At 44.5% G+C, this 22,705-nt stretch overlaps 1 protein-coding gene across 1 annotated transcript in view; it reads right to left on the reverse strand.

Moving 5' to 3' along the window:
- Nucleotides 1-14,808: 14,808 nt before the first annotated feature.
- The window catches only part of ZDHHC8 (zinc finger DHHC-type containing 8), a 30,736-nt gene continuing 22,839 nt past the window's right edge, over nt 14,809-22,705 (reverse strand). The window contains exon 10 of the mRNA XM_027859382.1: nt 14,809-17,044. Coding sequence (XP_027715183.1) covers nt 16,804-17,044 — 241 coding nt within the window. The 3' untranslated portion in view covers nt 14,809-16,803. The remainder of the gene's footprint in view (nt 17,045-22,705) is intronic.

Here is a 22,705-nt window from a genome sequence, read left to right on the forward strand (position 1 = left end):
ATATTCCCTTCATGCATGATCATGCATGGTGTTCGCTCTCCCTACTGATGGTGTGAATATTTGTGCGAAAGGATGCCCAAGCTTTATGAGGGAAATGTTCTATTGTGATTTTTCTGATTATTTAATTAAATTCTTTACACTAATTATGTCATCTAGGTGATTAGAGAAGAAGTAATGATATCACTGGGGGCACATGAACTATTATTTTGAATGGACATGGGACCACAGAGTGCCTTGAACCTTTTCCTCCTGTAACTCATTTGACTTCTCCTTTAAGAATTTGGTTGCTGTACCACTTGGTGCATATATGTTTAGTATTGCTATTACTTCATTGTTTGCGGTGCCTTTTAGCAAGATATAGTTTCTTTCTTTATCTCTTTTAATTAGATTCCGCTCCAGCCCCTTACCTTTACTCTGTGTGTGTCTCTCTACTTCTAGTGTGTTTCTTGTAAACAACACATTGTAGGATTTTAGTTTTTGATAGACTCTACTACTTACTTCCATTTTTTGGGAGAGTTCATCCCATTCACACTCATTCACACTTATGATTACTACCTGTGTATTTCCCTCCGTCCTATTTTTCCTCCTGTTTGTCCTCTCTCTCCTTTCACCCTTTCCCTCCTCGATAGTGTTTTGCTTCTGTCTTCTGCCTCCTCCAATATGCCTTCTCTTCTGCCAGCCCCTCCCCCCTTTACTTAATCTCCTCCCCTCCTACTTCCTGTTTGGGTAAGACAATTTTCTATATTCAATTGATCGTGTACATTATTCCCTCTTTAAGCCAATACTGGTGAGAGGCACTGTCCATCGCCCACCCTCCCATCTTTCCCTCCACTGTAATAGGCCTTTCGTGCCTCGTCATGTGAAGTAATTTATCCCATCCTACCTCTCCCTTCCTTCTGCATGCAGTGTACTCCTGTTTCTCATCCCTTAATTATTTTTTATGTCATTCTCTCAAATTCACCTTATATCCATACCCTCTGTCTATGTATATTCCTTCTAGCTGTACCATTAGTGGGAGTCTTTAAGAATTACAAGTGTCATCTTCCCATGTAGGGATGTAAACAATTGAGTTCCACTGAATCCCTTATGTTTTCTCTTTTTCCCTTTTTATGTTTCTCTTGGTTCTTGATAACGGAGATCAAATTTTTTGTTCAATTCTGGCATTCTCCTTACGAAAGCTTGAAATCCTTCTATTTCATTCAATGATCTTTTCCATTTGAAATATTATGCTTAATTTCACCAGGTAGGTGATTCTTGTTTGTAGTCCTAGCTACTTTGCCTTCTGGAATATCATGGTCCCCGACCTCCGATCCTTTAATGTTACAGCTGCTAAGTCCTGTGTAATCCTGATTGTGGCTCCCTGATATTTGAATTATTTCTTTCTGGCTACTTTCAGTATTTTATCCTTGACCTGATAGTTCTGAAAGTTGGCTATAACATTCCTTGGAGTTTTTATTTTGGGACTCTTTCCTGATGTGATCAGTGGATTATTTTGATACCTAGTTTGCCCTCTGGTTCCAGGATATCAGGGCAGTTTTCCTTGATAATTTCTTGAAAGATGCTGTCCAGTTCTTTTTTTGATTATGGCTTTCAGGTAGTTCAATGATTCTGACATTGTCTCTCCTGGATCTATTTTCCAGGTCAGTGGTTTTTCAAATGAGGTATTTTACATTTTCTGCTATTTTTTCATTTTTTTAAACTTCTTTGATTGATTCTTGATGTCTCATAGAGTCATTAGCTTCCACTTACTCAATTCTAACTTTTAAGGAGTTGTTTTCCTTAGTTATTTTTTGTACTTTGTTTTCCATTTTGCCAATTCTACTTTTTAAGCAGTTGTTTCCTTTTTTCCAAGCTGTTGACTCTTTTCATAATTCTCTTGTATCCCTCTCATTTCTTTCCCCAGTTTTTCTTTGACCTTTCTTATGTGATTTTTAAGCTCCTTTTTGAGCTCTTCCACGAGTTCTTTCTGGGCTTGAGACCGCTTCCCATTTTTGTCTGGTGCTTTGCCCATAGCTGTTTTGACATTGTCGTCCTCTTCTGAGTTTGTGTCTTGATCTTCCCTGTCACCGTAATAACTTTCTATGGTCATATCCTTTTTTTTTATTTGTTTGCTCACCTTTTCCTTTTCTTTTACATAAGAACTCTGCTCATGGAGTGGAAGAGGCACTGTCTCAGGCTTCCTGTGCCAGGAGCTGCAGGCCCTGACTGTTTACCTGGTGTTGCACTGATGTTGCCCTGAGGCCCATGGGGGACTGTTATGTCTGGTGCTGCACTGAGAGGGTGGGATGGGGGTGGCTGGCACTGCTGGAGGCCATCTGGTAGATTACCTGGTGCTGACCTGGGATCCTAGTGCTGACCTGTGATCCTAGTGCTGGTGTCTGGCATGTGCTGAGGCTGGTGGGGTGTTTCTGCATATCCCCAGAACTAAACTGAAGCACGCAGCAGTCTGACCACTGGAATACGTTTGACCCAGGCTACACTAAGCACATTGTGGTTCTCAGAACTGCAGTCTGCCCATTTCCCCTGGCTATGCTGAGGTACATGGGCGGGGGGGAGGTCCTGGTGTTGGTGTTTGCCTGCTCCACCACACTGGGGCTCAGGATGTACCACTGGTTTGCTGAGATGGGCTTGCTGCTGGCTGCTGGGATGCTTCCTGCCCTGGACTACACCCCCCTTTTGCTCGAGTGAGACAGACCTTTCCTGCTGATCTTCCAAGTTTCTTGGGCTAAAAGATCGTTTAACTCCATCTTTTTACTGCTTCAAGATTTGTTTTGGGGTGCTATTTTATGATTGTTTGGAGGAAAATATAGGAGAGTTATGGTGATTACTACTTACTCTGCCATCTTGGCTCCCAGAAGTCTCACCTTGAACCTTTTGAACCTGGAATAGCTATGCTGGGGTCCCAGGTATGTAAGGGAGTGAGTGCCCCAGTGCTATATGTGAAAAATATCTGGGAATGTTAGTAAGCTCCAAGCCCAGTGTGAGTGAATTTTGGATATGGTAACCAAAAAAGGAGGTATGATCTTAGGTTGCATTACGAGAAACATGGTATCTCCCTCTAGGGAGGTGATAGTTTTGGTCCAACTCTGCCTAGGTCTGCAGTATTGTATTCAATTATGGACATCACATTTTAGTTCCTACTTGTCAGAGAAGTTGTAGTGGGACTTTTCATCAGGTATAGCTTGGCTTCGAAGCATCCTGCAGTGCCTAGATTCTGGGAACTATGTGAAGGAGTTAGCCCGCCCCACCTTCTCCCTTGGATCAGGTGAATCCAGGAGTCCTTCACCAATGTGATCCTGGGCTTGGTCATTTGCAGCTTCCTCTTCTATTTCTATGTCATGAACCCCAAACCCTTTGAAGGCCTCTTCACTCTAGCCGTTGGCCAGCAAATTCAGACTTTCTCCCTATCCTCAGGGTAACAAATGTCACTGTTCAGTCATTTCAGTTGTGTCCAACTCTTCATGACCCCATTTGGGGTTTTCTTGGCAAAGATACTGAAGTAGTTTGCCAACCACTGTAGGGGTGGACTAGTACTTCTGGTATGAGGGCTGCCAAGCCCTTTCAGGGCTCTTTTTCACCTTTGGTGTCCACCTGATTCACCCAACCTGATTCACCTAAGAAACTGTAGGAAACACAGAGGACACACCTCATTAAACCATTGTGGCAGATGGGCTAAACAAGGTTAAGGGTAATCAAGGGGTCTCAAACCCATCAGTGAGTTAGGAAAGGTGTCTACCCCAAGCATGTGAAGACAGTGGAATGGATGGAACAAAATGTTCCATTGGCCACGAAGGTGACTGAAGCAGGTGCTGTGGAGTGCTTAGAGTTTGGTTAGACACAAAAGACTTCAAGGTCCTCCACTGAATCTTGAGCCATCCCCAGTCCTCTTGACTCTGTCCTGCCACAGAACTCCAATGACTCCTGAGGAGAAAGTGAGGCCGATAACCTCACATAACTCTAATTCACTTCAATCCAATTTATGTGGGAGTCAAAAGACATCACCATACCATTTTACCATTTTTACCTACTTCAAAGTCCTGTGGTAACAGGTAAGAACAAAGCAGCAGGTGTGGATACACCAGGAGCTGTAGTCATGACCCTACACACAGAAGGCCAGGATATAGAGCTGTCTTCTCACTGGACTGAAGCAGTGGGATTTGGCAGCCCCCTGTCTGAGAGGCCTTTTTTAAGGACTACACTGCTCCTGATGTGAGGAAGGGGCTAGAAAAGGTATCCTAAAAATTGTCTGCTTTACTAAACCCTGGCCTGATTACCACAGTAGGCAGGGATCCTACTCTGCAGTTAAAACAAGAAAATGTACAAATACTTTTGCAAAGATGATCCCATTCACCATGGGTATGTGGAATGTGCACACACGTATGGGCAACAAGAAATCCAGTACATCTGAAAGACGAGCAGCTCTTGTTGTGAGAGAACTCAGCAGGTATCATGTCCAAACAGCAGCCCTGAGTGAAACAAGGCTGACAAATGAAGGGCAGCTTACTGAAGTCAGAGCTGGACACATGTTTTTCTGGAGGGGCCACAGTAAAGGGGTGAGCTGTGAAGCTGATGTAAGTTTGCAATCAAAATTAATCTAGTCAACAAGCTTGTATGCCTCCCAAAAGGAATGAATGACAGGCTCGTGACAACGTGATTGTCACTTACAAGAAAACGTCACGCCACCATCATCAGTGCCTATGCTCCCACATGATGAAGCCTAATGAGGCCAAAGAAAAATTTAATGAAGACCTAGAGACCCTCATCATCAATGTGCCAAAAGAGGACTATACATTATATATATTTATTATATATTATCGTATAGTATAGTATGGTGTATTTTATAATATTATTATATATTATAATATATATTATACTTCTGGGTGACTTTAATGCCAGAGTAGGCACAGACCACCAGACATGGCAGGGAGTCCTTGGGAGAAATGGAGTCGGAAGCAGCAACAGCAATGTTCACTTACCACTGAAGACCCATGCATCTCATGACCTTCTCATCTCCGACACTGTCTTCTGTTTACCTGAACAAAACAAAACTTTGTGGATACACCCTCGCGGCAAACATTGGCATTTAATAGGCTATGTCACTGCAAGAAGAAGAGACAGACAGGATGTGAGAGTGACGAAGGTAACGTGTGGCACAGAGTGCTGGACTGATCGTAGACTTACCTTCTCCAAGCCAAACATTCCCATTGAACATAGGCAGCAGCTTCAATGCAAGATGACTACCAGAAGACTTAAATCAACAGATTCGAGCTCTTCTCTGAGTGGGAACAGTTTGTTGCTACCTTGGAGGGAAAGCTGGGCTAACACATGGCTGGCAGCAGGGGAGCAGGAAAGGAGTGGACGGCTTTCAGAGATTTGATGCACAGCACTGCATTACTCATCTGGGCCAGAGCAGTTGTAAACATCAAGACTGGCTTGATGAAAATGCTGGGGAAATTCAGAAGCTACTAAACAAAAAATGAGAACTCCACAGGGATCACCAGCAGGATAGTTCATCTGTCTCTAAGAAGGCAGCGTTTAATTCCATCAAAAGTAAAGGACAAGCAAAGCTTATAGAGATGCAGGATTCTTGGCTCAGTAAGAAGACAGATGAAATTCAGTTTTACGCTGATGGTAACAATCCAAAGTGCTTTTATGATGCCCCGAAGGCTATTTGTGGGCCAAAGACCTAAAGTGCATCTCAACTACTCAGTGCTGATGGAGTCACATTGATTAGTGATAAGAACACGATCCTGGAGAAATGGGCTGAACACTTCCATAGTATTCTCAGCAGTCATCAACAACGCTAATACCTCAGGTTGAAGTCAATCCCTCTCTAGCTGAACTTCCAACAGAAGAAAAGGTTTTGAATGCCATTAGGCTCCTCTCTTATGGCAAAGCACCTGGTGCTGATTCCGTTCCAGCTGAGATTTACAAGGTTGAGGGTCCAACGCTCATATAAAAGCTGATTAAAATTTTCGTGGTTATACGGCAAGAGGAGGTTATCCTCCAGGAGTTCAAGGGTGTCTCCATTGTCCATCTCTCTAAAGGAAAAGGGAATAGTTGTCCCACCACAATTACAGGGGTCTCTTTCTCTCTCTCTCTCTTTCTCTCTCTCTCTTAGTCATTGCCAGCAAGATTTTTGCTGGAGCCCTCCTTAATATATTTTTTCTGTTAATCTGGGTATTTTATATTTTTGTAAATATTCATCCATTTTGCTTGAATTGTCAGATTCATTGCCATATAATTGGGCAAAATAGCCCCTAATAATTGCTTCAATTTCCTCTTCGTTGGTGGTGAATTCACCCTTTTCATTTTTGATACTAGTAATTTGGTTTTCTTCTTTCTTTTTTTAAATCTAATTAACCAATGGTTTCTTTGTTTTATTGTTGTTTTTTTCCCCCATAAAACCAGTTTTTAGTTTTATTTATTAGTTCAATGGTTTTCTTACTTTCAATTTTTTAATCTGTCTTTTGATTTTTCGGGATTTCCAATTTGGTGTTTAATTGGGGATTCTAAATTTGTTCTTTTCCTAGTTTTTTTGTTGTTGTATGCCCAGGTCATTGATCTGCTCTTTCTCTAGTTTATTGATGTAAGCATTTAGAGATATAAAATTTCCCCTAAGTACTGCTTTGGCTGCATCCCATAAATTTTGGTAAGTTGTCTCATTGTAGTCATTCTATTTAATAAAATTAATTGTTTCTACTATTTGTTCTTTGACCCATTTAGATTATTTAGTTTCTAATTAATTTTTATTCTGCCTTTTCACTGCCCTTTATTGAATGTAATTTTTATTGCATTGTGATCTGAAAAAGATACATTTAATATTTTTGCTTTTCTGCATTCGGTTGTGAGGTTTTTATGCCCTACTACATGCTCAATTTTTGTGGAGGTGCCATGTACCATTAAGAAAAAAGCATTACTTTCTATTGCCATTCAATTTCTCTCCAGAAGTCATTTCTAACTTTTCTAAAATTCTCTCTATCTCCTTAACTACCTTCTTGGTTTTTTTTTTTTTTTTTGTAGATTCATCCAGTTCTGAGGGGAAATTGAAGTGCCCCACTAGTATAGTATATTTTCTCGTGTAACTCAATTAACTTCTTGAAAAATTTGAATGCTATAATATTTGGTGCATATATATCTAGCAATGATATTACTTTATTGCCTATGATAACTTTAGCAAGATACAGTTTCCTTCCTTATCTCTCTTAATTAGATCTATTTTTGCTTTTGCTTTGTCTGAAATTATGATTGCTATCTCTGAGTTGCTTTTTTACTTCAACTGAAGCATAATAGACTCTACTCCAGCCCCTTACCTTTACTCTGTGTGTCTTTGTGTTTCCAATGAGCTTCTTGTAAACAGTATGTTGTAGGATTCTGATTTTTTATTCATTCTGCTATCTGCTTCTATTTTCTAAGTGAGTTCATCCCATTCACATTTATAGTTACAGTAACTAGCTATGTTATTTCCCTCCATTCTATTTTTTTCCTTGTTTGTCCTTGTCTCTCTCTCTCTCTCTCTCTCTCACCTTTTCCTCACAAGTGTTTTACTTCTGACCACTGCCTCCCCCAATCCACCCACCCTTCTATCAGTCTCCACTCCCCTTCCCTCCTATCCCCATTCCTCTTTATTTCCCAATAGGGTGAGATAGATTTCTAAATCCAACTAAATATGTGTGTCAGTCTTTCTCTGAGCCAATGTTGATGAGAGTAAGGTCCAAGTGTTGCCTACCACCCCACCCCCACCTTCCCCTCCACTGTAACAGCTCTTTCTTGCATCTCTTTTATGTGAGATAATTTACTCCATTTTATCTTCCCCTTCCATCTTCTCCCAGTACAATCTTCTTTCTCACCCCTTAATTTTGTTTTTGTTTTTTGTTTGGATATCATCCCATCACAGTCAACTCACACCCATACTTTTTGTCTGTGTATTCTCCTAATTGCCCTAATAGGGATAAAGTTCTTAAGAGTTACAAATATCATCTTGCCATGTGGGAATACAAACAGTTTAACCTTATTGAATCTCTTGTGTTTTCTCTTTCCTATTTACCTTTTTATGCTTCTTTTAAGTCCTGTATTTGAAGATCAAAATTTTTATTCAGCGCTGCTCTTTTAATTAGGAATGCTTGAAATTTCTCTATTTCATTAAATATATATTGTTCCCCCAAAGGATTATACTCAGTTTTGCTGCATGGGTGATTCTTGGTTGTAATAATAGTTCGTTTTTTTTTTTTGTTCTTTTTTTGCCTCCAAGAATATCATATTCCAAGCCCTTTAGTTCTTTAATATAGAAGCTGCTAAATCCTGACTGTGGCTCTGAGATATTTGAATTGTTTGTTTCTGGCTGATTGCAATATTTTCTCCTTGGCCTGGGAGCCCTAAAATTTCACTACAATATTCTTGGGACTTTTCATTTTGGGATCTCTTTCAGGTGGCAATTGGTGGATTCTTTCAATTTCTATTTTGCCCTCTGGTTCTAAGATATCAGGGCAGTTTTCCTTTGTGATTTCTTGAAATATGATATACAGGTTCTTTTTTTCCATCATGGCTTTCCAATAATTCTTAAATGATCTCTCCTGGATCTATTTTCCAGGTTACTTGTTTTTCCAGTGAGAAATTTCAGGTTTTCTTCCATTTTTTCATTCTTTTAATTTTGTTTTTTATCATTTTTTGATGTCTCATGGAGTCATCAGCTTCCACTTGCCCAGTTCTGATTTTTAAGGACTTATTTTCTTCAGTGAGCTTTTATACTTGCTTTTCCATTTGCCCAGTTCTACTTTTTATGAAGTTGTTTTCTTCAGTGAATTTTTATATTTTCTTTTCCATTTGGCCAATTCTATTCTTCAAAGAGTCATTTTCTTTAGTGAATTTTTGTATATCTTTTTCTATTTTTTGTGCTTCCTTTACCAAGCTGTTGACTCTTTTTTCATGATTCTCTTGCATTGCTCTCATTTCTTTTCCCAATTTTTCTTCTACTTCTTTTACTTGCTTTTTAAAATCATTTTTGAGCTCTTCCAAGAGTTCTTTTCTGGGAGGCCTGAGACCAATTTACATTTTTCCTTGAAGCTATACACATAACCATTTTGACACTGTTGTTCTCTTCTAAGTTTGTGCCTTGATCCCCCCTGCCACCATAGTAACTTTCTCTGGTCAGGTTCTTTTTCTGTTGTTTTTGTTTGTTTGTTTGTTTGCTCATTTTTTCCTGCCTATTTTATGACCTTGTGCTTCTACGTAAGAGTTGGGCTCTGCTCCTGCACTGTCCCTAGCTTCTTGTGCCAGGGCTTGGGGCCTTGCTTACAGGCTTGCACTGCATTCAGGACCTCCCTGCTGGCTTGTACTGGGTTAAGGACCTCCCTGTTGGCCTGTGCTAGGGGTGAGCTTTTGCTGCTGGCTTGACCCTGGAGTAAGGCCTTGCTGCTGGCCTCCTGAGGAACAGCCTGCTGCTGCTGCTTGCTAACCATGCTCCCCTCCCACCCCAGTGAGACAGACCTTTCCTGCTGAGCCTCTGAGCTGTCCTGCGATGCTGAGCTGATGCACCACTCCAAAATTTGTTGTGAGGCATTATTGTAAGGTTGTTTGCAGGGAAATTTGGGAGGGCATCAGGGAGTTCCTGCCTCACTCTGCCATCTTGGCACTGGAAGTTGGGGATCATTCTTCATTATTATGGTTGTTGTTAGAGGAAACAGCTCTGGATTTTGCGTTCAATGAGCTGAGTTTAAATGTCAACTTTTGTATTTGCGAACTGTATGACTTTATACCAATACTGACCTCAGTTTTCTCATCTGTAAAATGAAAGGGTTGGGCTAAGGAATCTTCAAGGCACCTTCCAGCTTTAAATCCTATGATCCTATGAACTGCTGGGCTCTCACGCATGCCAGTATCACCAGAGTGGTTCTGGTTGGGGTCTTCTGCCTCTCTCTGCTTTTCTGGGTGATTTGAGGATCTAAGTGCATGGGAATGAAAGGGCTTGTGGCTGGTCATGGCAAAGGGCAAACACTTGGGTGACCTGGAAGATTGTTAGTGAAGATGGGTAGGAAGCATAGAGACAGACCTCTGCACCAGAGAGAAGCAAACATGTCTTATTTTTTTAGGAAGGAGAGAAGAGGATATGATCTAGGCTCTATCTACTTTCCCCATTCCACATAAAGCAAAAATTTAAAAACCTAGCTCTGTTGCTTCTATCAGGTGAGAACATCTCAATTGAATTAATTAATCAATCAATTAAAGCCCTGTTGTGCCCTTCCATAAAATTGCAAGCCAGTTTGGAAATCAGCATTCAAGCATTTGGTAATTTAGAGGGGAGAGAAGGTCTAGCCAAGCCCAGAGAGGGAATTGCTTTGGGGGAGAGGCAGAACTAAGCCTCTGTCTCTGATCCACCCCCAACCAGGAGACAACCTTGTAGTTTTTGAGAATAAAAGGGTTTGGACTTGTCATCAACATCTTAGCAGTGTCCCAGACACACCGGAGAAAGTCAATTTCAGGACTTTCTAAGGTGCCTAGAAGGAAGCCACCCCTTTCCATAGGGGAGTCTCATGAGGTCCCCATGAATGCGCAAGAAAAGCACTTCCAGCAACCAAAGACTGTGAGTTACCCCATTGCCACATGTGATCTGATCTCTGTCTATAAGTTTCTAGCCCATTTTCATGTTCTTTGCTAATGTCTATCCATCCTCTTCCTCCTTCTTGCTGAAGAAGTATTAGTCTTTTTACAGTTGCTTTAGGTGAAGAGTCCTTTATTTTGTTAACATTGTATGGAGTTTTTGTTTGGCTCCTTTTCAGATCTGTTATGGAGCATTTTACTGTTCTGAAAATATGCTCTGAGGTGGATTTTGCATAGGTGTTAATTGCTTTAAGCATATTCTTCCCATTAAGCTGTGATTTTAGGATGCCAGTAAATGTCTTTACATACATGGATCCTTGATAGATTTATGTTTTACTATGTCTTTCCTGGAAGAAACCAAAGTATTTGTAAAGATCACCTTTGCCCACTGGTACAATTCAACCTTTAAATCCAAGCTCATAGCTTTCATCACCTGTCTTTCCTTGGCATGCATTGAGTTTTACACTTTTTGAGCCCAAAAGACATTCTGATATCATGAGTGAAAAGTTCCATGAGATGGAGATGCTATTTAGAGTGGTGTTTTTTTCTTTCCCCAGTGGAGACGTATAACTTATGTCATCCCTGTACATCAAGCAATTAACATGATGCTTTGGTGGAATACCTCTCCTTAATTTAAAGTCAAACTTAGTTCTTTTCAGGAGTGATGATGGATTTAAGGCAAGGCAGACCTGTAGCAGGCTTTTTCCTGGAAGATGTGTTTTATATCAATTGTTTTTGACAGTATTGTGCTCATGGCATATTTTAAGAAGAGAAGAATTTTCCCTGTGGATATCTAACACTCTAACTTTCTCACTATTCTTGCATATTTTTATTTTTTTAGACCATGGTCCACAATATATTCTAAATTGATGTACAGTCTTAATAGTAAAGATCATACCATAAAATAATGAGAAGAGGGGGAGATCATATATTTTTTCACAGCTAGGAAATGTATTCTTAACCAACCAAGAAATATAAGCAATTGCAAAAGACAAAATAGATAAGCTTGACTATACAAAACTGAAAGCCTTTGCACAAACACAACCAATGCCTGCATATCCTTTATATGTTATTCACAATACATGACAAAGTCATGAGTGCAAAACGACGTCAAAGGTGAAGTGTAAATGTTGCCATGTTTTCAGGTGGCTTGTTCAATAATTACCAAATACTTGTATTCCCTTAACCATTTTACTTTTGCTGTTAGTTATTAATTAAAAATATCAAAATTTCTAATATAATTTATTTTCCAGATTCCATAACATATTTCTTCTTCATTGTCTTTAATCAGGAGATATGGTGCTCAAGTTTTCTACTGCTCATACTAATTGGACATGGATTCTCCACAATTTTCTCAAGCCTCTCTTGCCATGGTAGTGTTTGATGTATGATACTTTTAGGAGGATTCCTAGAGAGCTCTGCCTTACCTCTTATGATCCCTACCATGGCGCAACAGCTGCAACATATACTGTTGTGTGCGAGTCCAGGAATGTTTTTATAATCTCTAATATTGTTGGAGAATATATTCATTCAGGGGCAGCTAGGTGGTGTAGTGGATACAGCACCGGCCCTGAAGTCAGGAGGACCTGAGTTCAAATCCGGCTTCAGACCAAACACTTGACACTTACTAGTTGTGTGACCCTGGGCAAGTCACTTAACCTGAATTGCCAAAAAGAAAAGAAAAAGAAAAAAGAGAATATATTCATTCATGATAGATATATCAGGGATAGGGAATGGACCTGTGATTTCACTGGTACGGAGAACTATCTTGTGATGAAACTCTCTCTGCACTTGTAGGTTGGTACTTTCTCTGCAACTTATAGTTACAGTTACCTGGAACACCAAGAGGTTAAGTGACTTGCCTAGGGCCCCACAGCCAGTATGTATAGAAGGCAAACTTAAACCCAGGTTTTCCTGGCTTTAAAGTTGGTTCCTTATCCCCTAGGCTACACTACCTCTCAGAGCACATAAAATTATTTTAAAATTATAAAAATTGTTCTGTTTGGGGATATTTGGTCTAATAGTTGTGTTTGTTCCATCAAAATCAAAAAGGGCTTTAAAAATTCCTTTCCAAGTCTGCCTATCTCTTTTTCAAAATCACTGGAAATGTTCGCATTAGTATTGCCATCTGTTTCATCATAAAGTGGAACTTCTGGAGTTTCAGGTATAGATGAGAATATTTTTAAGTCCTCCAGTTTCCACCTTTTCAGACTTAAGTCGTTGCTCAATTTCTACTATTTCCTCTCATCTGGACTTAGGAATGAAGTTATTTCTTACGATTGCCCTACATCAACTCCAACATGTTGTTATCGTGACTAGGAGGGAGGTTATCATTGAGAAAAAACCATCCTCAGGTCCTCGCCTGTAATTGGCGAGATCTCCTTTGAGTTTGGTTATTTTGTAGCTCTGGTGTATAACTAAAGCATCTATGTCTTCGATCCATTTCATGCCTCTCATGGTTGGTCCACATTAGTGGTCTGCTTATCCTCACCAAAGCATTTTCAGGAGGTGGGATGGTGGCGTTTCTGATTGTTTCAAGGTATCTCGGCTTGGGCAGCTGGGTGTGCAGTGCACAGAGCACTGGGCCTGGAGTTCTGATCCAGCCTCAGACTTTTACTACCTGTGTGACCCTAGGCGAGTCACTTAACTTTGTTTTCCTCCATTTCCTTATCTGTAAAATGAACTGGAAGGGGCAGCTAGGTGGCTCAGTGAATAGAGCACCGGCCCTGGAGTCAGGAGGACCTGAGTTCAAATCCGGCCTCAGACACTTAACACTTACTAGCTGTGTGACCTTAGGCAAGTCACTTAACCCCATTGCCTAGCCAAAAAAAAGAACTGGAGAAGTAAATGGCAAACCATTCCAGTATCTTGGCCAAGAAAACCCCAAATGGGGTCACGAAATGACGTAACAACACATTGGGACAGAGGAGAATCCCTTGCTTCACTGTTCTCCATATCAAGCTGAATAGCCTAAGGATTCTGAGCAAGGCTAACCTGAAACCTGATGCCACCAGGTTTATTTCTTAGATTCAGGGCAGTAGTCACACTAGATGGGGTTGCACCTAATTCGTGGAATGGCCAGAGCCCAGCTGGCTGATGTTTCAGGGTTCCTACCAAACGTTCTCAACTCCCACAGCGGTCTCAAGACACACAATGTTTCTGCAGAAAATCAGCCCAGCTAGCATCCCTTACTTTCTAACTGCATCCAAACCTCCCCCTTCTCATGTCATATACCATTCATTAAGCTTTTAAGGGGCTATTATTAATAATTATTATCCCCAATTGATGGAGGAGGAAACTGGAATTATAATTATTTAGTTTGCAATGTATCACAGGTGTGAATTGGGGCCTAGAAGGTGGTGAGAGTGTTGGCCATGGGCCCGGGCTGACCTATTTATTCAAGGGGGCCACGAAAACACTTGATTCTCTCTACCTCCAAAATACCAGCCCAGAAGAGAGACTTACCTGGTCCACTTAAGAAAGGGTTATCAATCCCTACCTCTCTTAGAGCCTGATCCCATATTAAAAGTGCTAGGCTTGGCATCAGGAAGACCTGAATTCAAATCCAGCCTCAGAGATTTATCAACTAAGTCACTTAACTAATGTCTGCCTCAGTTTCTTCAACCATAAAAAGGGAACATAATCTCCAAGGTTGCTGTGAGGATTAAATGGTGTATTGGTAGAACACTATGTGCCTGGCACGTAGTAGGTACTTAATAAATGCTTGTTTTCTTCCTTCCTTCTTCCAAAGAAGATTAGTGACGGGGCAGCTAGGTGGCACAGTAGATAGAGCACTGGCCCTGGAGTCAGGAGGACCTGAGTTCAAATCCGGCCTCAGACACATAACACTTACTAGCTGTGTGACCCTGGGCAAGTCACTTAACCCCAATTGTCTCACCCAAAACAAAACAAACAAACAAAAAACCCAAAGAAGTTGAGTGTTTCAGGCCTTTCATTATCCACTTGGTATTGCTGCTACCATCTCCAAGAATGCAGGATGACAAGCTGATAAATTCTGCCTAAACTCTTAGATCCCATGATTTTGCTCCTTCAGGGACAGTCAGTGACTAGGGGGTTTAGGCCAAGTATAAAAACAGGAGCCATGGAGATAAAACACCAAAAATTTATTCAGGGAATTAAATGGAAAAAATACCCTTGTAGAACAATCTATCGTAATTTTGTTTTGTTTCTCAAAAACTCGAGGAAATACAGTTAGGCGACCATAATATATACTTTATATTCCATAGTTGGGGGTTACAGGGTCTGAAAATGTCATTCTGTGCTTCAGTACAATTGAAAATAAATAGATTTGTTGCTCATTCTTCCTCAAGGCAGTTAAATAGACTCATGCAAACCCAATGTGCCCCTGCTTGCTGGCGCTCCTGAGGTTGGCCCCTTGCTCGGCATTCTGGGAACAGCCCAAACCTAGAACCTCCTACCCCCAGGCTTGGCAAAGGGCATCCAGACTGTGGAAAACTCCCTCCAGTCCCTCTGGGACACCTGGGACCCGCATCCCCACTTCATCAAACTTGGTCTGGGATGCCCTCCAGGACCCAAAGGTTCAAGAGAGAATATCTTAACCAAGGGAGGAGTGAGGCCAAATTTTCCTCCCTGCTGTGCCCGTGATCCTGGGGAGCAGATAAAAACATTTACTTCTCTAGGCATCTATAGGGGATGGTTTGTACAACATTGAAATTAGCATGAGAAAGGAAGAAAGTCAGGGTTGTTTCTTTAGCGGAAACATAGCAGCGTGGGGTATGTGGGTGGGGGGAAGTGTGGTGGTGCTCTCTGTGAAGAAAGATTGGAGAGCCCCAGCCTGGCTGAGTCTGGCTCTGGGGAGGACCTCTAGCCTCCCCACCCCCAGGCCCAGATCGGTGTCTGGGCCTGAGATGTTGGCTTATCATAGTTACAAGGACTGCTGGGGTTTGGCTCCATACAGACACAAGACAGGACAATGGGCCAAATGAACAGCCAGGCTCTGGAGTGGGGAGTAGGCAGCAGGGATGGTGGGGGGTTAAGGCAACATGCGTGCACGCCCTGGTGGAGAGGGAAGTTGGGGGCAGCCATGGGCTGGGGGCTGGGGGCTGGGAGTGAGGGAACAGCCATTGGCAAGCAGGGCCTCCTGGCTTTCAGGCTGGTGGGCCCTCAGTGCAATCCCTGCTCAGGATCAACCCCTTCCCCAACCCCCAACCCCATGCAACCTGAAACCTCTTACATTACATGAAGCCGAAAACCTAGCATAAAGGAAAGGATATTTAAAGTGCTGTGGTTTGATATATGCGGTGAGTGAGGGGAGACGGCGCACCCCTTACCCAGGCGCACCCATGGTGGCGGGAGCTGTGGATTCAGTGACCCCCACTGATGGAGGGAATTGGGGAAACTCTCAGGCTGTCTCTTCTGAGCACCGTGGCATCTACGGACAAACGCCATTTGGGGAAGCTGAGCTGGGAACCAGGCAGGCAGGAGGGAGGGCACAGCTTCCTAATGGCCACCTTTCTGCTTGGCTCCTGCATTGTTTCCAAGTCAGGCATTTCTTCCAAGTCAGAACTGGGTCAGGTCTGTTCCAGAGGAAGGACTCAGGCCCTGGGGTTATCCACAACTACTACAAACAGCTCCTTGGCATCATTCCCAAGGGGTGATTCACAAACCTTCCCTCTCACATTTCTCCCCCATCTTCCACCCCATCCCACTCCCTAGTGCTTCTGACAACCCTGGAGAAAGGGGCTCCTCAAGACACAGGAGGAGTCCCTTGGGGCTCTGATTCGAATCAGGATGATGCAGACTTCTGGTGGGGGGCACTGTGCCTGTCTTGGCTTCTCCTCCAGGGGCTTGATTACTCCAGGCGGGAGGTTTGGTCCCATTCTAACAGTAGGGCAGGTACCTCAGGCGCCACCCCACCCTCTGCTGGGGATATGGACTTCTTTGCCAAGAGGTGCAGACTAATACTTAGCTTTCCTTAGCGTGGAGGGGCTCAAGGAAGGAAACACATTGCCATCACAGCATGAGCTAGGGCCACATTTACCCGTCACCTGCCAATATTGCCACCCCCCACCTCACCCCCTCCACACAGGGCCTAGAGAGAGGCAGCTGCCCCCTGCATCTTTATTCTTTCTCCCTGGCCCCCCAAAGTCCTCAGGGGGCCTCATCCTGAGTGAGTCCTGTGAAAGGAGCTTGGCCATCTGGACGAGGGGCACCGACGGTCTCTCCCTACTTGGCATCTCGCTCTGGCCAAGAGAGGCTCGGGAAAAGGGTAGATGCGGCTGAGTGCAAGCGGCATACGGCAGCCAGCTGGGGCACCCCGACAGGGGGGCAGTAGCCAGAGGCCGTGGGGCTCCATGGGGGGCGGAGGGCCGAGCTTGCGCAGTGGTACCGGCAAAGGTGGAGGCTGGTCCTGGGGTTCAGCCGCCCGCTGTTCCCGCATCCTCGGCTGCAGGCTCCGATTCGCCCCCTGGGGGGAGGCCGCAGCAGGAAGAGAAACGGAGACAGAAACGGAGGAGAGGCAAGTCAGGCAAGGGACCACGCCATCAGGCGGCCAGCCACCACCGCTCAAAGGCAGCAGGGAAGGCCCTGGACTGGGAGTCAAAGACCGGGCTTCGAATGCCCGCTGGCACAGCCATTGCCACCTGGGACAAGTCACTTGATTTCCTAGGGTCTTAGATCTTTTAGGCTTTCTTTAAAATGAAAGCATCGGACTAGATAATCTCTAAGGCCCCTCCCAGCCCTGACATCCCCTGTTCTGAGGCCCCTCCCAGCTCTGACATCCTCTGTTCTGAGCCTCCCCTTCCAGCCCTGACATCCCCTGTTCTATGGGCCCTCCCAGCCCTGACATCCCCTGTTCTATGGGCCCTCCCAGCTCTGACATCCCCTGTTCTGAGCCTCCCCTTCCAGCCCTGACATTCCCTGTTCTAAGTTAAGGGTTCTAAGTCTGGGTCCATGCACTCCCATGGATATGGATAGATTTCAGGGGGTGAACTTAGATAAGAAAAAAATTTACATCTTCACTTTCATTAATCTCTAACTGAAATTTAGTGTTTCCTTCAATTATGAATGTAGGCATGGCTAATATGGAAACAGGTTTTGCACGATCTCACATATATAACTGAAAACAAATTGCCTTCTCAAGGAGGGTGGAGGAAGAAGGGAGGGAGAAAACTTGGAATTCAATTTTTAAAAAAAATAATTATTAAAAAATTTTACATGTAATTGGGAAATATTTAACAAAATTCATAGGCTTTAGCTGACTGACAAAGGGGTCCATGATACAAAAAAAGCTAAGAACCCTGTTCTAGGGTTTTTCCATGCTCTGGTATTCTTTCTAGTCTAAGACCCACCTGCTCACCTCCAGCTCTGACATCTTCTGTTCTAAGGTCCTTTCCACTTCTCATGGTCTAAGATCTAAGGTCCTTCCAGCTCTGACACCTTCTGTTCTAAAATTCCTTCTAGCCCTGACATCCTATGTTCTCAGGTTCCTCTGTTCTATGTTCTAAGGTCCCTCCAGTGATAACATTTTGTCCTAATATATCTAGACCCCAATGTAGTATAAGCTATGATTGCACAGCCTGTCTGTGCAATCCCTCATCATAGGCTCGGCCATCAGAAAGCAGGCTGGACCACCCTCACAGAACGCTTGAACCTGGCAGGAAAGGACATCTCTTAACTCATTCACCAATAAGGTCCTGGTTCGGGCCACCATTACTGTAAGACATCTGTGTAGCAACTCTGCCCTCCATGCTTCGACGTCTCATTGTTGAGAAAAATGATTCCAACCACCTTCTAATCCTGACTTTGCTGGGGAATCCCTTCCCCTCTCAGACCCTCACTTCCCCTCCTCTATCACAGCAGATGCTGCCTAGGGTTCCTTCCAGCCCTAACCTGGGGTCTTCTCTTGGAGCCCCGTGACCTCCTCCATGAAGCTAACAGAGGAGACCACATCCCCAGGATGTGGGAGAATTGTAAGCCCTAGGGAGAATCTTCAGTCAGGGCCAGGAGTCTCCATTTCCTTGGCGACCTCCCCACCTCCACCTTTCCTCTTCTGAATCTCCTAGAGCCTCTAGCTAATCCTGTCCATGGGGTCACTCATCTCTCTGCCCTGGCTCTTCCCAAGGACCAAATGCCAGCGGGGTGGGGACCACCAACCCGCCAAACCCAACTGGCAATGATCAATGGTCTTTGGAGGTCAGTGATCTCTGGTGTATGGAGGACTACTGGGAGAACAGGGGACTCTCTCTACATCCTCATCCACATCCTCCTCTGTCTGTCTGTCTATCTCTCTCTGTCTCTCTCTCTCTCTGTCTCTCTGTCTCTCTCTCTCTCACACACACACACACACACACACACACACACACACACACACACCCCTTCAGGCCTCCCTTTAGTCCTGCCCCTCCCTCATACTATGAGGCCCTCCCACAGCCTTACTTTGTTACTGGTGCCTCCATTCAGACCTCCCTCCCCAGCAGCATTCCCATAGGGTTGAAGCGGCCAATGGAGCACAAAGAACGTTTCTGCATCGGAAGCCAGAGGATCTGAGTTCAATTCTAGCTCTGCTGCTTACTAGGTCTGTGACCTTGGGCAAATCACTTCTCTGGGCCTCACTTTCCCCACTTGTATAAAGAGGGGTACAAAACCTCTGCTCCACTCTGACCACAAATCTGTGACCTATGATCTGAACATGTTTTGCAAATGTTTCCACCTGCCTCCCCCACTGCCTCCAGGCAGCTTTCCCTCAGGGATCACCCAGTATTCAAGAAGTCCTGAAAAAAAGTCAGGTCTGTCTTGGCAGAGTGTGGCATAGGTCCAAGTACCTCTGTGACTGGGAGACCCAGCCATGAAATCATTTCTTTCTTAAACGTTATGGGCTAGAAGAAGACCAAGAGATCAGCTGAGCAGCTCAAGAATAAGAGAATCTAAGAATTAACAGGGATCGCAGTGACCATGTGGTCCAATCCCCTCATTTTATAGATAGGGAAACTGAGGCTCACTGAGGGGGAGGGATCTGGCCAAAGTCACATGGTCTACCAGTAGCAGGTCTCCTGGCTCCAAAGTCAGGGCTCCTGCCACTACCTCCCCCCTGCCACCTCTGAGCTTTGGGCTCTGGACGGACCATTCCTGGGATCCCAGCACTCCTCCTGAGCCCAGCAAGGCAGGAGAGCTGAGGCTCTGGTTTGCAGGTGCCCAGGCTGGAGAGCTCTTAGGCTCTATCCACAGCTGACTGCCTGGCCCTGGGAATCCTGCAGGCTTCTCTTCAACCTCTCCAGATGCCAGGTCCACTCTGACTTGGACCTGGCAGTCGCCAGGGGGCAGAGCCTCCAGGGGCCAGAGAGAGGTCAGCCAAAGACTCAGTAACTCCGAGGCAAGGAGGCCACAGGGACCCTCAGGCTTCCCAGTGAGATGCCCTTCTAGCATCCACAGACCCCATGAGAACAGAGCACATTCCTGGCTGCCTGGAGCCCCGGAGTGACTTTAGACAACTCTGCTGATATCCATTTCAGCAGTGGCCCTCTGGACTCGTAGCTACATACTAGCTGTGGGGCCTTGGACCCAGCCCTCTCTAGACCTCAGTTTCTTCATTTGTAAGAAGAAAGAAGGGTTTTAAAGGATTATAAGATTGAGCATTTGAAGAGACTTCCAAGATAATCTAATTCAAACCCTCATTTGACAGAAGAGGAAACTGAGGCCCAGAGAGGGGAAATATACAAAAAAATAGCCAAATGTCTATAGGGTTAGATTAGCTGGTCTCAAAGGTCTGGCCCTTCAAGTTCTGACAACTGGGCTTCCTTGGCATCTACAACATACTGGACTGAGGCCTATCCGAGGGACTCTAAAACACTTCTATTCCATGGGTGGGCAAAGGGGCAGTCTAGAGACTTGGCTGCCATCTTGGATAGAGATGATTTTCCCTATTATCAGTCACCATTATAGAAACACAACTGGATGGTGTTTCACACAATGGACAACTGGGGTCTGAGAGAGAGAGAGAGAGAGGGGGAAGGAGAGAGGTAGAGAGGGAGGGAGGGAGGGGAAGAGAGAGCGAGCGAGCGAGCGAGCGAGAGAGAGAGAGAGGAAAGGAAAACTTGTGAAGCTAAATATAATGAAGAACAAGGCTGGGGAAAAAGCAACTCATTAATAGTGCCTGGAAGTTGGGGTGTTTCATGTGCCAAGCCCAGGGGGATTCACTGGATCATCTGGGTGCCTGCTTGGTTCATGGCCAAGAGTTCTAGATACTGCAACTTTAGATCCTTTGGTTAGGTAAAAGAGGACGTTGGTCTGCCAGTCTCGATGGGGGCACCCCAAAGGTTCACTCAGACAATGGATTAGATGTGGTTTCTCTCTCTATTTTTTAATAAAATTATATAAAACAAAAAAAAAATAAAAATAAAGTAACCCACACAGAAGCAAATGATGAAAATGCGCTTCTCATTGGGGTAAATCTGAGCACCTCCTTGACCCAAACTCCTGATGGTCTTTAATGGCAGAAAGTGGGCCCTGGGGTTATCATTTCTGATGGGGACCTAGAGAGGTCAGGGTGGAGAAAAGGGGGTGAACCCACCCTACTTTATCCACACAGATCTATGATTCCCAAAGTTAATTAACTTATGGTTTCCATTTACATCAACCCACCCAGGAATAGAAACACGGAGAATTAAGGCTTCAAGTAACAACATGTCCCCACAGCCATAAGCACAGTTGTCCCCCCACCACATTGTACAGTTAATACAAGGTATGGACAAATGACGGATTCTAGAAGACCAGAGAACAGAGACAACAGAATCATTTGCTTGGTGGGGGGGACTGGTGGGGAACCCACGCACAGAGGAATTGGAGACCCAAACTATTGCTACTCATCCTGGAAAAATCCACACACGCCCCTCTTGTCACACATGGCACAGAAGGATTCGGCAAATACAGAGGGCAACATTATCTCCCCCCTCTCAAAGCTGAGAAATGGACACATTTGGAAGTCTTGGGGGGAGAAAGAGAGAGGAAGGGGGAGGGAAGGAAGGAGGGAAAGCTTGTGAAGCTAAATACAATAATGACCAAGGCTGGGGAAAAGGCAACTCGTTAATAGCGACAGGAAGTTGGGGGTGTTTCATGTGCTAAACCAGGAGGATTCACCGGAGCATCTGGGTGCCTGCCAATGGTTCGTGGCCAAGGGTTCTAGATACTGCAATTTTGTTGGCATCAGGCATGTGTCCACCAAGGCTATCAGCTCCAGGAAGATTGAGACTGGCATCTTCATGCCAGTCAGACCACAGAGAATTCTAGGGACCTCGTGGGCATGACCCCAGTGGGATTTCATTCAAGTCGAACCAGCCTGCACTCTTCAGACCACCATTTACCACAGAGCCAAGAGTGGAAGACACATGGTAGTATCCTTGGCATCCTTAGCTCTTCACATCTCACTGTCAAGACAAGGGGACAGGGTCCTTAGGAAAGTATAGGAGCAGTCTTCAGCAGAAGATGGGTGGGTGTCGTATCATCATTGTAAAAGTGCCTCTGTCCCCTCTGCCATCTACTCTGGCTCCTGTGATGTCCTGGTGCAAAGAGCTAGCTAGGAGGGGCCAGCGGGACTGGGGGGCACACACTCAGCTGGGATCTTGGGCACATACTTGGCAAGCAGTTTCTGCATAGTTTCAGTGAGGGATGTGCCTTCTTTCTCACACGTTGGTCAACTGAGCGCAGCAACCTTTAATGCTTGCCCCTCTCTCTCCAAGAGCGGCGATGGGAACAAGAGAGATTTCCTTTGGATCCTTAATGGAATCACCCCATCCCCATCTTTGTGGTCAAGCCTAATGAGGTATGTGTGCTCTGCCTGGAAAAATTCAGAGTAGAGTTGATGAGCTCAGTCCAAAGTGGAAAAAAGTCTCATGTGAACAGAGAAAGGAAGAGGGGACCGTTAGCCAGCTAGGAAGGTCGGCTCTTTGGATGTGATGGAGCCCCAGCCACCCGCACTACCCAGTCAGGGGATGCCATAGGACAGGATGTTCAGCCCCATTGCTTCACACTCCTCAGATCAAGCGGTGGTGTTGGGGTGGTGCTTCAATGGAGGCAGGGCTGGGGAACAAGGAGAGACACAGGGCCTTAAATTAAAGCCACTCCTTCTGGGAGG

Source organism: Vombatus ursinus, unplaced genomic scaffold, assembly GCF_900497805.2.
Source record: "Vombatus ursinus unplaced genomic scaffold, bare-nosed wombat genome assembly UNPS02014167.1, whole genome shotgun sequence".
Lineage (NCBI taxonomy): Eukaryota > Metazoa > Chordata > Mammalia > Diprotodontia > Vombatidae > Vombatus > Vombatus ursinus.